At 40.8% G+C, this 20,881-nt stretch overlaps 1 protein-coding gene across 1 annotated transcript in view; it reads right to left on the bottom strand.

Annotated features, from left to right (window-relative positions):
- Nucleotides 1-20,881, bottom strand: part of HFM1 (helicase for meiosis 1) — a 103,791-nt gene that overhangs the window by 18,412 nt on the left and 64,498 nt on the right. The window contains exons 25-30 of the mRNA XM_030573924.1: nt 11,629-11,714; nt 6,918-7,001; nt 3,290-3,447; nt 2,266-2,369; nt 1,212-1,364; nt 525-617 (exon numbers count right to left, since the gene is read on the bottom strand). Coding sequence (XP_030429784.1) covers nt 525-617; nt 1,212-1,364; nt 2,266-2,369; nt 3,290-3,447; nt 6,918-7,001; nt 11,629-11,714 — 678 coding nt within the window. The remainder of the gene's footprint in view (nt 1-524; nt 618-1,211; nt 1,365-2,265; nt 2,370-3,289; nt 3,448-6,917; nt 7,002-11,628; nt 11,715-20,881) is intronic.

Genomic DNA, 20,881 nt, shown 5'->3' with positions numbered 1-20,881 from the left:
CTGAAGGGCAGGAGAGGGAAGTAGCCCAGGGGAAGGAACTGCTAGTTCAAGTGGTTCACCACAAACCTCAGGGCCTCTGGGTTGGGACCTGGAGAAGAGGGTGGGCCCAGGTCCCTCCCCCTCCACTCCCCTCCTCAAGGACACTAGTGGGGTAATTAAAATACCGGTTCAGAGGCAAGCAATGGTGCCCTGAAACCTTCCCCAAAGAAGAGAGAGCGTGAGACCCAGCATAACAGTACTGGCAATTTGCCACAATATGAAAAGCTTGACATTGCTATCAAATTCTGTAAAATATTACTCCTCATTGTATTAGCTACAGAATAATTATACTGCAGTTATTTATTAATTTTTACTTTTTAGATTGCATTATATTGACATTTTAAGCATGATTCTCTTGCTTTGTACTCTTTTTACAGCAATGTCACCATTAATATCAACAAAATCCTAAATTACACTTGTGTAAATGAGGGAATTAGATCCTTTGAATTTAGATGTTAGAAATAATGAGTTTTCATGAAACTCACAGCAGTCATGTCCACATACATCTTTATTTTTACAGTGATGGCTGCATTCTCTGTTCCCAAGTTTCATGTAGGTGATCTCTCGGTTACAGGCACCTCCTGAGGTAATAATAATAAGAAGAAATACTGACGTTTTTCTATTTCACTGATTTTGTTGAGGGTTTCTCAGGGAGAAAAAGGAACAAAGTCATCCATGGCACTAGATTTTTGTTCACCTTCAAACTTTTGGGTCAAAAAAGTCAATTGCTACATGTTTGCCAGAGAGACTTCCCCTTTGGGTTGCTAAGATTGTTTTCATAGCAAAGCAATAACTGTCCCCATTAAAAGCTCTAAGCATCACCTTAACACCACTCTAAAACTCTGAAGGCGCGAGGTACTAGATGTCCAACTTCTTTCTCAAATTCAGTTCCCTGTGGAAACGTATTGTACTAACTGTTGAGCCAATGGAGCAACACTCTATGCCCTAGTTGGGACTCGATGGAAATAGTCCTAATTATCTATACCAGATTCAAAGCCATAGTACACTAAATTCCTTAATATATTCTAGTGTGTATTAGCACAACATTTTACTCAAAAGTGAGGAAAGATGAAAAAATATGGGGCCCAGTCCTACTCATATTGAAGTAACTGACCAAACTTCCATTGATCTCAACGGTGCAGGATGTGAGACTCTAGAGTATTATTACTTACCTGTATCCTTTCTCGCTGCTGCTGATCTTATTGAAGAGGCATGATACATAGGCGAAGACTCAGCTTCTAATTTTCTTTGTAAAACCACTTCATTTCCAAACCTTTTTGGTCCTAAGTAAAAGGCTGTATAGTTTTGCTGAATATCCACCCCAACTTTTAGAAATGATCCATGAAAATGTTTACGTAAATATAAAAAAAAAATTTCAATTACCATTTACTGTACTTCCAATTTTATAATGAAGTGTTATACAGTATATTTTCATAATTTATCATTGTAGTAATATAGTATTTTGCATTTAATGTTATGGTTGAGATTTAAACAAAAAAATTCAGGAAATGTAAAGTTATGGTTCCTAAAAGAATCATTTAGCTAATCTGATTAGTGTACATTGTTCACTTTAACATGTGTGTATGTATTTGTTTTAGGAAGTGGGACTGTGTCTTGGGCATATCTTGTATCCAATTTTGAACAATTTTCACCTCCTTAGCATTGCAAGCTGCTGTTAGGGAACATTAGTAGCACTATTTGCAGTTACACAAGAAGTACAACTAAGTGCTGATAGTACTTTTGATGTTAAATGCTCTTAATATATACAGCTTTGGACAAAAGAACAATCTAAACAAGGTTAAAGACTAGGAGGGATTTGACATTAAGAGAATCAATGTTAAATCAGGCAAATCTGATGTGATGAATTGGTATGTGGCTCAGAACTGACAGAGGAGACTGGAAAACTTTGGGGATGGATGGGGTGAAGTGTTCTGGAGTCATTTTCTAAAGAGTTTTGGGAAGAAGGGCTCGGGTTAAATCCTAGGGAGGAAAGAGAGATGACTGGTAATGTACAGGATACTTAGATGGAACAGTTACATTAGAAAAATCTCATAATTAATGCTTTTAGTGTAATATGCCATACAATAAAACAATGAATAGAATATTATTTTAAAATTAATTCAATTTTATTAAATTTTTGGTTTGGTATAAAGGAAACTGGTTTCACTATTTATTCAACATCTTTAAAAGTATATTTTAAAATGCTAATCATATCAATAAACCTACCATATTCAGAGCTAATTAAATTTATGCTAAGTTCCTCAGATTTAAGAGCTCTTTTCACTTCAATTTTTTTAGTCCAATTTCCATTTTTCAGCAAGACAGAATCCCTGCAACATATAATAATATAATGATATTAAGTATACACAATGGACAGTAAGATAGTGGTAAACATTTTATTAAAAGAAGTCACATTATTTGTTATCTAGCAGTATGGAAATCTAGTAAAAGACCATGCAGCAGTTTTGATTCAGGTGATCTAACTGATGAGGGAGTCTACTAAAAACATTCTCATAGGATGTGCCCTCAGGGCCTGCAGCCGTAAGATAGCCAGGGTCCTGAAGATGAGATTCCAGTTTTGCAAGGTGCAAAGAGTAAGCCTTCCTCTTTGTGAGGACTTGATCAGGACCCAGGTGCAGGTCATCTAGTTGGAAAAGATTTATTTTACTCTTTGTTTCCTATTCCCTTCAAGTACAGCTCATCCAACTGGAGAGAGTGTCTAATTCCTCCACCAGGTGAGAAGAAAAACCTGTGTAGGAAAGGTAGGCAAGTTCTGCCTATGTAAATATTTCAGTACCTAATTTTCATGAGTAACAATTCAAAAGTTTCCTTTCCATTAGCATTACTTAATGTAAATTTTGTATATTTATATTAAAACTGGATGCTTTTGGCTTCAATATAATCACTAAAATTGATAACAATTGCACAGATATTTAGAATGGCATGATATATGCAAGGGGACTGACTACTGCACTGTGCCTTGTTTAGCCATTTACACCAGTGCAAAGCAACTGTAAAATGCTACGAAATCAAGAAGCACTTTATACCCATTTTACACAGTGCACAAAGCAACAGAGAATCAGGCTTAGGGAATCCATTTGCAGCAGGACTTCCACTAAAATAACAGAGATTTGGTTAGTCTCATTAATATAAAAAAATGTTACACTAGCTACATATTATTTGACTCTTCATGGAAATAATACAAAATGGCATTCCTAAAGATGTAAATAACATGACTGATCACACTTACATAATTTTCTGTTTAAAAACCACTTGATTATCAGCATCTCCTATAATCAAGGTTACATAGTGAAAGTCTGGTGCAGTTCTCTTAATCTGAAGCTGTTTAAAGTTTGTTAATATGATGGTCACTAAGATTTCAGCCACCGTATCGCTGTATTTTGCAAGCTAGGAAAATAAATCATACATAAAACGATATAACCAGTAAAAACACTTCAGAGTAAGCCACATGCCTTTTCATGAATTTGTACACCATGCACTAACAAAGGCTCAATATGGATAGGTGCAATTTCAACAGAACACACATTTGTTTTGTCCACACAACAGAAAGGGCTATCATCGTGATTTCACTGCTGAGATTCTAAGTTTGAATGACTGTTCTAAGATACTCTGCACTTCTAGCCAAAGATGAATGTTACAGCACAGAAAAACCCCTTCTGTTCATTGCCAAGGAAAATAGAAATCTGATTCTATGAGGGATGCACACCAGTGACTTCCAGTGGAACAGTCTGTTTACTAGTAAATCCAAAGAAAGATATGAATGTTCATCATGTATCCATTGCTGGAGTTCAAACACAGAAATAATGATTTATGCCCTATTTATACTAGCATTTCAAAACGTGTTACAGTCTTTAAACCAGGTGCTTTCTAGAAATGTGTTGTTTGTAAAATACCTATTTTACTAGAACTTTAAGTACAGTAACTCCTTGCTTAACATTGTAGTTATATTCCTGAAACATGCGACTTTAAGCGAAATGATGTTAAGTGAATCCAATTTCCCCATAAGAATTAATGTAAATAGGGGGATTAGGTTCCAGGAAAGAATTTTTACGACAAAAGTCTCTCTCTCTCTCTCTCTCTCTCTATATATATACACACACATACACACACACACACACAGACAGAGTATAAGTTTTAAACAAACAATTTAATACTGATACACAGCGATGATTGTGAAGCTTGGTTGAGGTGGTACAGCATGGCAGACAGAGACAAACACCCTATGTGAGAGAGAGAGATGCGCATTGCCCTTTTAAGTATGCTGACTCCACTGTAAGTACACTGCCTTTTTAAGCAGATCAGCAAGTTGAGACAGCCCATGCTGCAAGCAAGCTCCCTCAGTCCTGAGCTCTGTCGTGTTCCTCCCGCCCTGCTCTATGGAGGTGGGGTAAGCAGGGTGCAGAAGCAGGGGAGAGGGGAACACTCTGACATTAGCCCTCCTTCCCCGCCCCCCAACTAGCAAGCAGGAGGCTCTGGGGAGCAGCTCCAAGGCAGAGGGCAGGAGCAGCACATGGCAGTGGGGGGAGGGACAGCTGAACTGCCAGCTATTGACAGCCTGCTGGGTGGCTGCCGCACAGGGAATTTAGGGCAATGGGGAGCTGATAGGGGGCTGCCGGTCCACCCTGGTTCAAAGCCCCCCATCAGCTAGCTGCAATGGGCTGCACTTCCTGCAAGCAGTGGACAAAGCAGGCGGCTGCCAAACGACATTATAAGAGAGCATTGCGCAACTTTAAACAAGCATGTTGTCTAATTGATCAGCAACGTAACAAGGTTAACCGGGATGACTTTAAGTGAGGAGTTACTGTAATCCTAATATTTTCAAAATATGTCAGACTGGTGATGTGCGTGAATCCACTATTATTCTATTCACCCACATAACAAGTTCATTATGGACAGCAGCGAGGCAAGCTCTCTCAGCACTGCCCTGTTCCCCCATTCCAATGTGCATCTGTCTGATTTAGAAGGAGACTACTTTAGCTGAGTGAAGATAGTTCGGTCTCCATTATTTTTCTAGTGTTAAGACTGCAATGATGAGTGTTAATCATGGCAGTTTTGAGAGTGAACTTTTTTCACTACAAACTAGACTGAGACCATCAACTTCTTTCTCACAAACCCCTAAAGAACCTTCCTATTGTAATGACTTACAGTCACAACTGCTGGGTTCTATGTTGGAGACAGGGGGCATTAGGTAATTTTTTTTATTGGACCCACTTCTGTTAGTGAGTGAGACAAGCTTTCAAGTTATAGAGGGTTCTTCTTCAGGTCACGCATAGTTCAGTCTGGCACAGGTTGATAATATAACAATCAAAGCTTCTATATCCTTTTATTAAATTTAATTGCTGGGTACTAATTATACCATTTAAATGATTAATCAGTGGTTAATGGAAGCCAGAAATGTGATCACCAAATTCTAGAGAAATGAACTGTGCCTATCATTTTGAAGAATTCTTATGGAAGATATATGAAATAATTGCATTGGAGAAACTTATGGTAAAAACGAAGTGTATTTTACATGTATGTATATTTTTCATAAACAATATAATGCTATTTCAAATGCTGATTTGAGATGGTCTTGGTGTTTTTTTCAGTTAATGATATCAGCTATTATGGGTCCAAATTGGAATACATAAAGTAAAATAGAATCACAATAAATCTTGGCTGAAAGAGGTTAATACATTAAATTCTGATCCTCTATTGTTGGCATAAACAAAAATGTATCAGACACAAATATATATATCAAATTAAATATGAACTAGCTTCACAGGAAAGAATACAGAATAAGACAAGAAAAATCCCCCTTTTCTCTCATTAATTCATATGTAAATATATCTGGGGATGAAGCAAGAAAACTAGATACTTCTTGCTTCAATTTTATAGGAAAAAAAACTTTAATAATGCAGGCCGATCTTTGTGCAGCATTTATCATTGTTAACTTTTCCTTCTGAAAAGGATTTAAGAATTACCAATATGTTATTTAAGCACTTGTGCTAATCTACAAAATGACAGAATAAAACTCAATTGATCATTATTATAGTAATAGTCTAACACTTTAAACTTATATCAAGTTTTTCATCTTCAAAGTACCAACTGTAACTAATTGTCTTAACAACGCTATGAGGCAATTAAGTGTTATTATCCACATTTTGAAGATAAGAAAGACGAGGCAGACTGGTTAAGTGACTTGCCCAATGCCAGAGAGGGAGTGAGTATCAGAACTCAGGATTTCCTGTCTCCCACCCAAAGCATTAGATCATGCCTCCTTTGATATGCATGTTATCAATTATTTGATTCTAATCAGCTATTGTTTCTGTATGTTCTTGAATCTGACATCGAAAAACAGAAAAATGTTCTTTATTGACCTCTTTTTGCCTCATGTTTGATATTTAAGATGGAAGAGAGCTGTCAGATTTCCATATTCAAAAGATCTAGATCAATAGGTGAACTGTCTCCTTTCACCTCTTTTAATATAAAAAGATTGCTGACAAACACAAGAAAAGAAAGAGATCAGATATTTTGTGTAGAATGTAGACAACTGACTTAAGAAGTCTTTGAATGAACGTATGTTTCAGGAACATTTCTTATGACAATATTTCCTAAAATGTGGAGTGTGCCCATATAGAGCTCACAAAGAACACTCTTAGGAACACAGAATATGTATAAATTAAATGGGCAGGCCTTTAACAACACATGGCAAGGCTGAAGGGGGGCATGACTGGTTTCATTTTCCTGATGGGGGATGCAGACATTTAATATTGTAATATTTTGTTGAAATATTTTATTTTTACTATGTTAGCAGAATTCTAAAGCAAAAACAATCATAAAAATCATTATCCAGTAAAGCGCATGGAAGAAGTTACCTGTTCAATGTCAAGTTCATATTTTGGCAGGTGTAGCACAGATTCTTTTATTTGGTTTCCAAAAGGAGGATGTCTGTTTAAAATCTGCAAATATTTAGTTTTATTTCTGATATATTACAAGTCATGTTCCACTGGTAATAAAAATAACTTTCAAATAAAGAAGTTTAATAAGAGAATGCACAGGATCAACTGTGGACAGTTCTTATTTATCTACAACTACCCTTAATATCGAAGAAGATGGAGATTTCCATATCGTTTCAAGATTTGGCCCATAATTTGCAAATACTGTACTTATTATTAAAGAGGGATAATTATTTTCCAGGGATGGTATAATTTCTTTTTTCTTCATCTTGATGAAGAAATGTCTTAACTGGAAGCAGTTAATACTTCACCAACCAGGAAAGAGCTGACAAGAAAAAATATCAGTTGCTTTGATGTACAATAACTGTTCAGCCACAAGCAGAATACTCTCTCAGATGCTGACTCTCATCTCACTCAGAATCCTCAACAGGCAAGGAAATTGAAACCTACTAAACTTCTTAGTCCCGGCCCTCCTCCGCCCACAAAAAATAAATGCTATAGAAGACTGCCCCCAGTAAAATGGTTCAAATCACGCTAGAATGAATATGAACAACTTTATCTGATAAATTATACTATTCAGAGTAAGAGGGGGGGAAAAACTCTAGTCCTGGGTAAGGGCTATTCTTGAGAGAAAACTGTGATAGCACATATATGGAAATCCAAGCATAACTTCAGTCATACAAATAAGTGTTTTGGGACCATAGAGAGCTTCTATTGTCATTTTGGAAGGACCATAATTCCTCAACATTACTATGGAGTAGGCGAAAGGAGATGTTTTAGTTGCAGTATTGGCAATACCATAATAAAAAGAAGTTACTAGATGACCCAGCATTCACAGGGGTTCCCCTAAGGCAGTGGTTCTCAAACTTTTTTTCAACCACTTGAAAATTGCTGAGGCTCTCAGTGGACCACTTAATGATCTTTCCAAATGTTGTTTGTATTGTTAGCTAACTATTGTAAAGCAATTTGGATAAAAGCACCATATTAAAAAAAACCTTAATAATAAACAGTTTTTTTTGTTCTACAAATAAAAGCACACAACTCATATTTTAGTATCAGTAGTCTTACCTTTCTAATGCGATGGATGTGCCCTTTCTCTCCCGTGTGGCAGCCCCTGAGCTGGGGCTGGGAAGGAGGGCCATCTCTCCCTGGCAGCCACAGCCCTGCACATCCCAAATTGCCCCTACTCCCTCTTCTCACCCCACTGCCCCATACCACCTACACCCTATTCCCCCCAAGGCCACCACCTCACCTTACATGTGTGTCTTCTCCAGGGTACGGGCACCTAATTTGTGGAGCTATGCCTGTGCAGCTCTACTAATTAGGTGGGTGGCCCTTCATTGTCTCGTGTGCAGCTGACCAGGCACGCACCTTAGAGGGAACTATCTGCGGACCACCTGAATGGAGTTCACGGATCACTGGTGGTCCACAGATCATAGTTTGAGAACCTCTGCCCTAAGGAAATGTATATTATCCTAATGTTATAGGCTGGCAGCACTACCTATTAAAGTTTCCTGACATTTCCAATTATAAGACACTACTTTCAGCCACTTAAAACTCTGTCAAACTTTAACCATCAGGATGAAATTTTCCATTTTTTGGTGTCTGTCACAGGCTGATCTTTTTGGGCAGGACGATGAATGTTTCAGTTAAAACAGTTCAGTTTCTTCCAAGAATGAGGTTAGGGAAGAAAGCATTGTTTTGCAACATCAAAAGAATTCTGGTGACTTTTTCTTTGAGAAGCTCTATCACTCCCAGACTTTGGAGCTGGGAACTGACATTTGGCAAGAGTGGCCTTTGTGTTAGGAATGTGCATTTTGCTGTTCATGTGAAAACCCACCCACACTTGGCCAAATTATAAACCTTTGAAAAATCTCAGTTCTCACATGCTCAGTAGAGACTTAAAGTTTAGTAGCTAAAAATCTCTGAATAGTCCATCCTCAATGAGCATGCAGCCTCCATCTCCTCACAGCTCCTAGTCCTGTCCAAACTAGGCATGCACCATGCCCAAAGAGCAACAGAGTATGCCTGAACACAGGAATACAGGCAAGACTTTCTCTGTAATTGCTGCTCCTGTCTGCTATGGGCTGGGGCCGGGTGCAGGATCAGGTACCAAAACTGAAAGCATAGAGCTTGCCTCCCATGGGCACTCAAGGACCCTGTGCTAAGCCCAGGCAGCATGGGAGAGGAAGCTGCCTGACCTGAATGTGGAAAGAACAAGAGCCAGACCAGGGGGAAGGAAAGGAGTAGATAGTGACAAGGAGCTTGGTGACACTGAAACTGCAAGTAGGGGAAGGGGAGAGAGAAACTGTGACTAAGAGTTGTGGGTTGACACTGGGATCTGAGGGGAAGTGTTGGACTAATTGGAGCCTGGGACTAAAAGCTGGAGGGAGGGGAGGCAGGGACTGGCTGAGCAAGGAGACTGGGACAAGAAGCCTGAGGTGTGGAGACTGGGACTGAATACACAAGGAGAATGGAAGAGAGCAAATATCTATGAAATACTGGTAAAATGTGTCTTATCCCCCTCTAGTGCTGGTCCACATAGCAGATGATAACCTACTCTTGTTATCATTTACTCTGTTGGCTTCAGTGGCAGAGGCCAGTGCTGAGGATCTAGAGGTTCTAACCCTGCTGATGAACCATTTGGATGTCAATTTGAAGACACGTGACAGTATTTGTTTTTTCGATTTACTTTTTTAAAAATCTAAGAAATTACACACAAAAACTATGTTAAAAGAACAAAAAAGTTGCAAAGTCAAGCACACAAAAAGTTAGCTTTTGCAATCTTAATTTGGCACTCTTGTGCATATGGTTCACGATATGGTCTTGGATTACATAACCACATATCTTTCCCTTGAGACCCCACCTCATTCAGTGCACAGGATGGACTTCCTCTGGACTGAATCAGGGTTGTGCAGTGGAGAGTAATGGTCTAGAACAGTGGTTTTCAAACTTTTTTCTGGTGACCCAGTTGAAGAAAACTGTTGATGCCCATGACTCAACGGAGCTGGGGATGAGAGGTTCGGGGTGTGGGAGGGGGCTCTGGGATGGGGCAGGAGTTTGGGGTGAGGGAGGGGATCGGGCTCTGAGCTGGGGGTTCAGGATCTGGGCTGGGGCCAGGGATGAGGGGTTTGGGGTGCAGGAAGGGGCTCCAGGTTTGGGGGGGGTGTCTCAGAGCTGGGGTAGGAGATTGGGGCACGGGGTTACCTCAGGTGGCTCCTGGTCAGCAGCGGTGCTAAGGCAGGCTTCCTGCCTGTCCTGGCACCACAGACCACGCTGCAACCTGAAAGTGGCCACCAGCAGGTCTGGCTCCTAGGTGGAGGCGCGCAAGTGGCTCCACGCCGCTCTCACCTGCAGGCACAGTCCCTCAGCTCCCATTGACCGGGAACCAACCAATGGGAGTGCAGAGCTGGTGCTCGGAGCCAGGGCCACACGCAGAGCCTGGTGGCCTACCCTGCCTAGCAGCCAGACCTGCTGTTGGCCATTTCCAGGGTGCAGACCAGTGTCAGAACAGTTAGGGACTAGCCTGCCTTAGCCGGGCAGCACTGCACTTAATGTGGCAGGCATTCTGCGGAGAAAGTAATATGCAATCATATAATTAAATATTGTATCATAATGCATAAACAAAAGGGAGCCAAATGAAGGTTGCACAGGAAATCTTAATTCTGGCATTTTCTAACTTTGGAGTACTTGATTTTGCAACTTTTTATATTATGATAAAATAACAGTAAACTACATATGAGAGAAATTTAAAACCAAGGACAAGGAACCAAGTAAGACCATCTGAGTCATTAAAAAAAACCAAACCAAATATAAGATTCCTATCTCCCTACCTCCAATGGTAACCTGAATAGCAACCTAACCAAAAATCCAGAAACGTTTCAAACTGTTGCTCCTCTCCAGAGTAGAGCCAGACCTCAAAAAGCTGCCTCTAGTGCCTACATTAGGTATCTATACTATGTTGTCCTATACTTTAATGTATTAAATGATGAAACACAAGAAACTGGGGGGGGGGGGGGAAACAGGCAGAGAAAGCAAATCAAGATCTAACAAATTCCCAAATGCAAAACAAGAGTATTAATGAAGCCCACAACATTTGGAGATCTGAAAGAGCACCTTACACACTGTGAGGAGAGGATGCTATCACACTTGAGAACCAGAAATGCCAAAGAAATTGTGCATCAGGAACCCAGTAAAATTTAATCCCACATCTTTCCGCACCAGCGGTGAGATGGCCTCACTGATGTTCAATGGGAGTTTGCCATTGACTTCAGCAGGGCCAGGATTTCATTCTACAACTTTCCACTACTAAAAGGATAATGATGAAATTCCTGAATTTGAGCTATTATTGTTTTAGTTAGTGGAAAGTTTTAGGGTGAATCTCTCTTCCCGCATATGGTAATACAAAAATGTCAGTAAAATTAAGATGTAACTTATAACTGAAGCAAAACATCAACTTAACCAGATTCAGGAAAAGAATCAACTACCTCTGTCACATAATTGCATATTTCTTTAATCTAATGTGATACTGAACAAGAATGAACCACTTAGAACACTGCAGTCTATAACTTATTAAGTATTAAACATTAGCATTTTCCTTGTGTAAATATGCATAAAAATTTTTAAATACCAATTCAAGCTCCCTTGCGTTTGCATCTTCAATTTTTTTAAACGATGTCAGACCTGCATTTACCATTGCATTTGATAGTGTTACACCTGTAAAAATTGAAAAATGTTGTAATATTTTTATATGGAATTCCTAATCCCAAATTATTATTTTCAACAACTGCATTATAGCAAATAAATATAAAGCATAACTAATTTTAACAAGAGGTCTTTTATCTAGCATTTTTTCAATAGATGGTCAATGTTTTCTTTTCAACAATAGTCAATTTTATTTCTCTTCAGGTGGTCAGAAAATTTAATACTCTTTAGTTCAATTTATACAATAGTGTAAACAAAACATAAAAGCAATAAAATGAAGTATAAAACATTTGAGAATGACAATGTCTTTTACTAAGTTACAGAATCAAAGAAAGGCAGATCAAGGGCCAATTCCTGCAGGCTTTACTTAGGAAAAACTCCAGTCAGTAAATAACTAATATGAACACACAAATGAATAAACAGCATGGCACTGAAATAAAATAAGTTTTCATCCAAGAGATTCCTGTTGACTACCCAAGGGATCCTTTAATCATATGCTAGAAATCCCTGTGAAGTCTATCTTTTTTTGAGCAAGATATAACTAAAATCCACTCTAGGGAGAGCCACTTGTCTCCACAATCTTCTGGGAGAATATACAGTCCCTGAAAAGATTTAGCAAAACACCTGACTAGAATCAGGAGAAGAACAGGCAGTCTCTGTGATCTATTGGGCTAAAGGATAAACTAGCAGGGAATTCTGCCAAAAAACCACGCCTCTGCAAGTATTCCCAATTCCTCAGTCTCCCTTTTGGTGTTTGGGAGTCAGCACTAGATTCCAAATCAGGAAATTCCTTCTTGGAATTATGACTCACTGGAATGAATACAAATAACTTCAGACAGAAAAGTCTACTTGGAAGAAATGGAGGTTACTTACTGTAACTGGAAGTTCTTTAAGATTTGTGGTTTTATCTCTATTCAACACATGGTTACACATGCTGCACACTATATGCCCAAGTGTGAGATTTTAACAAGCAGTGTCTGTTGGCCCACACATGTGCAGTCAGGGTCGGCTCCACATTTTTTGCTGCCCCAAGGGAAAAAAAAAGCCAGAATGCCGCTGCCGAAGGAAAAACAACAACAACAAAAGGCCGGAGCCAGAATGCCACTGCTTGAAAACTGCCTCTCCAAGCACATGCTTGGAATGCTGATACCTAGGGACAGCTCTGTGTACAGTACGTCTCCTCATTCTCCCAAGCAAGGGTATAAGAGACAGTGCAGGTCGTTGTCCCTTCAGTTCCTCTTCTTACTGCGAATCTAATCAGATTCGAAGCAGAGGGGATGGAGGACGGGTAGTGCACTACAGATAGTGAACACACGTCAAAGAATTTCCAGTTACAGTACATAACCTCCATTTCTTCCTCAAGTCCTGGTCCCTATGTGTATTCCACATGTGGATGACTGGCAAGCTGTGCTCAGATTGGAGGTGGGTGTGAGGAAGCAGGCAGCAAAGATGCTTGCAGTACTGCAGATCCCATTGCTGAATCTGCAGCAGAGGCCTGGATTAGTGCATGTCCAGCAAATGTGTTGTAAGGGACCAGGGCACAGGTGTCTGGTCTAGAGGTTACAGCTGGGCTGGGGTCCACACATAAGGGTGGGTAATCAGTTAATAGGGGTCAGAGGAAATCACTGGAGCCGGGTTCAATACAAGAGTCAGGATCAAAGTCAGACCACGATCAGAGAACATAGGTAGCACAAGGCTGGAATTGGGAGGCAGGAATCAGGGTCAGAGTGTGGATATAGGAGGTATTACCAGGCTAAAGTCAGGAGGCAAGAGCAAGGGTCAGGTTGGGATTGGAGACCAGAAATCAGTAGACAAGGTGAGGTCTGGAACTGCAGCAGGCCTAAAGTCTGTGTGGCTGCTCAGACAATTTCCTGGGGCAATCACCAGGGTTAAATAGGGTGGTTGACCAATCAGAGGACCACAGGCTACTGCCACTCAGGGCCTCCATAGTGCTTCCTGACTATGGCTTTGCAGGTCCTCCTGATGGCACTGTGAGAATGTCAGCTGTCTTACGTTCTGAAGACCTGAGTTCTAGTTCCTGTATCCGTATATCATCCCCTTCTTCAGAGGCATCCTTCCTTGAGATGGGTGCTGGGCCTGATTTATCTGCAGGGCCTTGATTAAACCATTTTAGCAGGCAGGGGCATGGACATGAACATGGGCAGCAGGTTCCCAGGAGCGTTCTTCAGGACCCTAGCCTTCTCAATTGATTAAGTAGTACAGTCTCCCCCTCTTCAGTGTAGAGTCAGGATAGCATGGACTAAATGCCCTTGGACCTGGACTGGTGGGGGCAGCTGTTGGGACCAATCAAGAAAGGGGTTCTTCTGTGTAATGCTTCAGGAGGGATACATGGAAAACTGGATAACTTTCAAGAGATTGAGGAAACTGCCATTTGAATGTGACAGGGTTGATTTGCTTACAAATCTGGAAGGGTCTGAGGAACTGGTGGTCTAGCTTGAGGGATGGCCTGTTCATACAGAGGTGTTTTGCTGCAAGTCAGACCTTTAGACCCACCATGAGAGCTGGGCCTTCCTGGTGGCAACAGCCGCATACTGCTTGTAGTTCCTTTTCACATCTTCAAAGTGGTCCTTAAGTTTCTCCTGGATACGGTTAATTTGTTGGTTTCAGTCATTGACTGCTGGGTTCATGGAGGCTCCTGGCAAAGCCAGGTGAAAGCAAGGTTGGAACCCATAATTTGCAAGGAAGGCATTCTGCCCCATGGAGGCATAATCAGCATTGTTGTATGAGAATTTGGCATAAAAAAGGAGGGACTAGTTATCTTGATGGTAGTTGACCAAGCACCATAGCTATTGCTCTAATACTTAGTTCACTCTCTCTCTCTGCCCATCTGTCTGGTAGTGGTACATGGAGGAAGTAAAAGTGTGAACATCCATTAGCCAGAGGGCTTTATGCCAAACGCGTAAGACCAACTGAGAGCCTTGGTCCAAAGTGCTACAGTCTGAAAGCCCATGAAGATGGATCACATGAACTTCTAGGAGTTGAGCCACTGTTTCAGCAGAGTTTAGGCCAATACAGTGGATGAAATGTGCCATTTTGATCAATTGGTCTACAACAGTTAAGGCGACTGTGTGGCCAAAGGAAGGGAGTTGCACCATGGAGTCCATGGTGATGGAGGCCCAGGGTCTCTGCAGTACTAGGGCATCAAGGGGCATCCTCATGTGAGCACACAGGTCACAAGAGTCAACATGGTCCCGGATTTCAACTTGCCTATGGGGCCAGAAGAAATGGGAAAGCATGCGGAAGTCTTAAGGTGGCCAAAGTGGCCTGTCAATGGAGGGTCATGGCAAAGATGGAGCTCTTCTAGCTGGGGGCACCTCGGTGGAATGTATATGCGCTCATCAATGTAGGTGAGCCTATATTGTGTAGAGCACTGCATTTTTGTTCTGGGTCTCATTTGCTCAGGCTGTTCCGTCACCTCCTGAACTAACAGGTTGCCCTGCAAAGTGGACTGGACTAAATCAAGCAAGTTCTAGTGTACTGTGGCAGTAAGGAAGCTGTGAGGTTTTAGGAGACAGAGGGGTTCTTGGTTAGGCTCCTCATTCTCTTGGCAATATTCCCCCTTTCAGGAAATGCCATCGGCTTTCCCATTCCTGGTTCCTGGGCGATAGGAGGTGATAAAAATCAAACTGAGAGAAGAATAATGCCTTTATCGAGATGTCTTTGGTTCAAAGCTTGAGCTGCACAAAGATATTCAAGGTCAGAAAAGACTTGCATTAGGTTTTGGGCTTCCTTGAGGTTATGGCACCACTCTTCAAAGGCTGATTTAGTGTATTTCCTTATCTAGTGTATCATAATTCCATTTGGCAGGGGTGAATAGTAAGGCCAGGGGTACAACATTTACTGTGGACCATGTCTCTGAGACAGTATGGCCCCAATGGCTACACTGGAGGCACTGGCTTCCACTCTGAATGCCTGGGCGAGGGCCGAGTGTGCTAGAATGGGAGTGGTGGTGAAAGCAGCCTTGAGCTCTTCAGAAGCATGGTCAGCTTCGTGTGTCCAAATGAATGTGATGGTCTTGCAGAGGAGGTTAGTCATGGGGTCTCTGTGCCCTGAGAAGCCTGGAATGAAATTCTGGTAAAAATTTAAGAAGCCCAGAAAATGCTTGTAACAGGGTCCTCTGCCCGCCCCTCTTCCTAGGGCCCTCTGCTGCCCCAACAAAGCACAGAGAGGCTTCCCTTTCTGCAGCACCCGTGGCTTTACTTACATACGTTCTCCCACCACCAGTGATACTATTTACAGAGCTTGCAGGCCTGACAATCTCCTCTTCTACCCAGAGTCTGCCCTCAGCCTGGAGACTGACCTTCCCTTGGCCATCTCCCTCTCTTCTGGCTGCCAGCCAGCCTTTATAGCCCTTGAAGCATCAGGCCCAAAGGTGCAGCCAGTTCTAAAGGCCATGCACCAGACTTCTCCCCAGCCCCAATCTATTTCCCTTGATTGGGGCTGGCTGAGCAGGGGCTAATTAGATGCCTTGCACCAGCACCCTGCTACAATGCTGTAACTCCTGGGGGGACTGGGGCATTGCCCCGCTGTGGATGGCCTCTAACTTCTGTTGGTCCACCTGGGGAAAGGATGCAACCCAAGAATTCTGTGGAGGACTGATCAAAGGTACCTCTTTCCAATTTCATGAACAGGCTATACTTTCATAGTTTTTCCAGGATGGAATGAAATGGTAACAATGATGATCAGGATTATCTGAAAACACAAGTATGTCATCAAGAAAGATGACTACATACTACTACAGGATGTCTCTAAATACATTGTTCACAAAGTGGTGAAAGGTCGCTGAAGCATTGGTCAGACTGAATGGCATTACTAGATATTCGAAGTGCTCACAGAGGTTTTTAAAAGCGGTCTTCCATTCACCTCCTACCCTGGTATGCACTACGTTGTAAACACCCCGGAGGTCCAGTTTGGTGAAAATTCTGGTAGAGTGCACAAAGGATTTAGGGCAGAAGACGCAGTTTTTGAAGCCCATGACTCTGGGCATAGTCCCAGATTGTGAGGAGGGAATCCCCAGTCAGGAAGGAAACTACACTAAAACTATAACTTTACTAAATCTAGGAAGAGTAACTATGTACAATATTATTTACAGGTTCTTTGAAAAACTGAAGAAAGAGAGGACTACGGATTCTGCCTCAAGCCATGCAGTGATAACAAGGAACTGGGGGCCACTGACCCATACACTTCTTATACCCTCACTTGGAAGCACAAGGAGACCTACTGCACATGTGCGAGGCAACAGATACAGCTTGTTAAAATCTCTGGACTTGGGTGCATGGTACGCATGCATACCCACCTGTAGAATTCACAGAGACCAGCACTAGAAGAAAAAGTATCAGCATTCATGTCATAAACAGATAGCTAAGGGTTAATGTTCTTTTACCTGTAAAGGGGTAACACCAGTAACCTGAAACACCTGACCAGAGGACCAATCAGGAAACAAGACTTTTTCAAATCTGGATGGAGGGAAGTTTTGGGTGTGAGTTCTTGGTTCTTTGTCTTGTGTCTGTGCTCTCTCGGCTCTGAGAGTGATTTTTCTATCTCCAGGCTTTCTAATCTTCTGTTTCCAAGTTGTAAGTACAAGGATAGTAAGATAATAAGTTTATATTGTTTTTTTGTATTTACATGTGTGTAGTTGCTGGAATGTGTTAAATTGTATTCTTTTTGGATAAGGCTGTTTATTCATTTTTTTTCTTTAAGCAATTGACCCTGTATATTATCACCTTAATACAGAGACTATATTTTATGTCCTTTTTCATTCTTTTTATATAAAGCTTTCTTTTTAAGACCTGTTGGAGTTTTTCTTTAGTGGGGACTCCAGGGAACTGAGTCTGCAGCTCACCAGGGAATTGGTGGGAGGAAGAAGTCAGGGGGAAAATCTCTTTGTGTTAGATTTACTAAGCCTGACTTTGCATACCCTCTGAGTGAGGGGGAAGAGAGATTAGCTCTCTCGGTACTTGTGTTTCCAGGACTTGAAACAGGGAGGGTAGAATCCCTTTGTTTAGATTCACAGAGCTTGCTTCTGTATATCTCTCCAGGAACCCAGGGAGGGAACACCTGGAGGGGAGGAGAGGGAAGGGAAATGGTTTATTCCCCTTTGTTGTGAGACTCAAGGAATCTGAGTCTTGGGGTTCCCCAGGGAAGGTTTTGGGGAGACCACAGTGAGCTAGGCACTGTATAATTCCTAGCTGGTGGCAGCAATTACCAGGTCCAAGCTGGTAACTAAGCTTGGAAGTTTTCATGCTAACACCCATATTTTGGACGCTAAGGTCCAGATCTGGGAAAAATGTTATGACAATTCATCATAAATAATTTTCTAGGAACAGTGAAAGAAGGCTAAGAATAATCAACTTAGAAAAGTCCTCAAGCTTTTTTTAGATAACTTCTGGGAGGAAAGGTTAGTGTCCTGGTGAGATTTAGCAGCCAAGAGTACTCATTGTTTGTGTCAAGAACTTCATAGTTAAGAGTACAGGAAGGGGCCTGTTGAGATCCCTTCCCTCAATGAAGTATTGAAGCACCTCTTCCAGGTCTGACTTAGGAGAGCCTCTCTTCCTAACAGACAGGCTTCTCCTCCTTTTGTGATAACTTTGTGCAGGCTGTCTTTTCCAGTCCCAGAGTCCGCATCAATCACTTTATTAGTTTGCTGTTACTTCAGCAAATGTCTCTACCCTCTTGGATGGTGATTGGTCTTAATCCTGCCTGCCAGAAGAAGTGAGGAGAAACTGCCATTTGATATAATAGCCCGGAGAAGCATTTCTGCTGAACATCAGGGAGAAATGTGGAGAGTACTAGAAAATGCAAGAAGCATTTAGAGCAGTCCTAAATTGAACAAGGCCAAGTGTCAATTAAAAAATAAAATTTAAAAAAATCATATATTTAGTAGATAAATTGACCACAAAGCTTGAAGTTCTAACATTTATGCAACACTGACATACAGAGACCCAAAAATTTAATAAAAATAAATAAATCCAAGACCACAAGGCATGTTGAATTATGTCAGTAAATTCACACCTAACTATGTAGTTAGAATAACTGACCTCACTTCACAAAGATAAAAAATTGAGTTAGCTGCCAGAGCATGAAAGAATTCAAGAATTTGAAGAAAGTATTGATATTACTCTAATTCAGCAATTGTTTGACCCATCGAAAGAGTACCTTCAAAAGTAACCTGGGAGCTCTACTGCTACAGAGGCATGAAAATGAATGGCTGTCAATAAAATATGCTGCAACAGCTATGACAGCAGCAGAAAAACATACAAGAAGAAAACAAAAGAGAAAAATATGTAGGCCTTTTATATAGCCGTACAAAGTATCACAATTTTCTGTACAACTGTAGCTGAAAAGCTGAAATTGACCTTAACCCACTGAATACAACACACAAGAAAGTACTTTAAGAAGAATATAGAAGTTACTTCTGTGTTTATGTCTACACTGGAATAAAACACCTGCAGCTGACTTGGGCTCATAAGGCTCAGGCTGCAGGACTATCAAATTGCAGTGTAGATGTTGGTACCTTGGCCGGAGCCCAGCATTTGTGATCTGCTCCAGCCCGAGCCCCAACTTCTACACTGCAATTTTTAGCCTTGCAGCCTGAACCTGAGCCAGCCGACATGAGCCAGCTGCGGGTGTTTTATTGCAGTGTGAAAGACCATGAAAGTACAAAAGTATAGTTTAATCCTGTAGTTCTGGCCAGGACATCATCTAGTAATTGCAGACTGTCAAGAGAATATGTTCTCTTTGCTACCTCCCAAATAGATGATCTAGAATAAGCAGTTACCAGTTCATGTGAACCTGATAAAAACACCACGTGCCTTTTCGCCACAAATAAAAGATTAGCAGGAAAGAGAAACAGCTAAGGATGAAACAATACAAGCAGTAATACATGCTCTAAGTACTGGATGGAGTCAACACTTCCCCACATGCATATTCACTATATAAAAATGAACCTCTCATTGATTTTGGGAGTACTTATGAAAGGTACAAAAACAATAAATTCCATAGTCATAAGAAGAAAAATACTGGAAAGAATATGGACCTGATTCTCATTTACATGAGGGCCCCTTTACAAAGTACATTTACTCCCATTCCCTGTGCATTGTAAAGGAACCTTACTGTACATGAGAATTAAGTCCCATACCAAAAACTCCTTGGAATGACTAATAAAATAAAATAAAATAAAATAAAAAGAGAGAGAGCAGAAGTAATATTCTGGCCACATATAAACAGTGATATGGATGAAATAATAAGCAAGTGTGGAACCTGCCTGAAATACAGAGATACACAATGCGAAAGAAACATGACACCACATGAACAACCTACGATACTTGAAGGCAAAGTTGGAATAGATTTGTTTGCCCACCAGGCATGATCACCTGATCATAATAGACTATTTTAACCACCTTCTAAACTGATATTTCAAGATACCACAGCTTCAACTGTGATCACTAAGTCTGTATTTGCATGTCATGGAATTTCAAGGACTGCAGTGGACTACAGTTCAAGAATACAGAATTAATAGATCTGGCTAAAATTTATGAAATTCAGTATATCATCTAGTTCTTGATACCCACAAGAAAACAGATTTGAAGAATGTGGACTGTGTAGAGTGAAGGGAAAAAGGCAATTTATTAAGCACTACTCAATTATAGAGCAATACAGTTGCAATGTGAAAAATCACAAGAAGCACAAAAAAGTGTAATAGAGCAACTGTGTTTCAGACTATTTCAAAGAAAGTGAACAGATTGTTTAAGACATAAACATGCCTAAAAACCCCAATACTGCAGATACAGAAAAGTGCTGTACAGAAAAGATTAATTAGATTGGCTGATATTGTAAAAATAACATTAAAAATGTTAAGTTAAATCACTGTTAGACTTTGTTCAGTTAGAGAATATGGTGAATTTTTTTAAAAGAGAAGGTGTGCCCTAAAGAGCTGAACTGTAGCAGGAAGCTGCTACACATTCTGTAGGACTCTATGCAGTACCACTATTCCTGTCTCCCACACAGCACCAAGAAGCAGCTGCAGAGACCCAGGCAGCAAGTTTAGATTACAGCAGCATCAGTCCTGTATTTATTTTGTATGTGATCTCCTGTTGTTAGGTAAATAAATATGTTATCTTAAAGCCCGTCTCAGACATCATTAACATACTACATTTGTC

Source organism: Gopherus evgoodei, chromosome 8, assembly GCF_007399415.2.
Source record: "Gopherus evgoodei ecotype Sinaloan lineage chromosome 8, rGopEvg1_v1.p, whole genome shotgun sequence".
Lineage (NCBI taxonomy): Eukaryota > Metazoa > Chordata > Testudines > Testudinidae > Gopherus > Gopherus evgoodei.
This window is presented reverse-complemented; position numbering and strand designations above follow the sequence as displayed.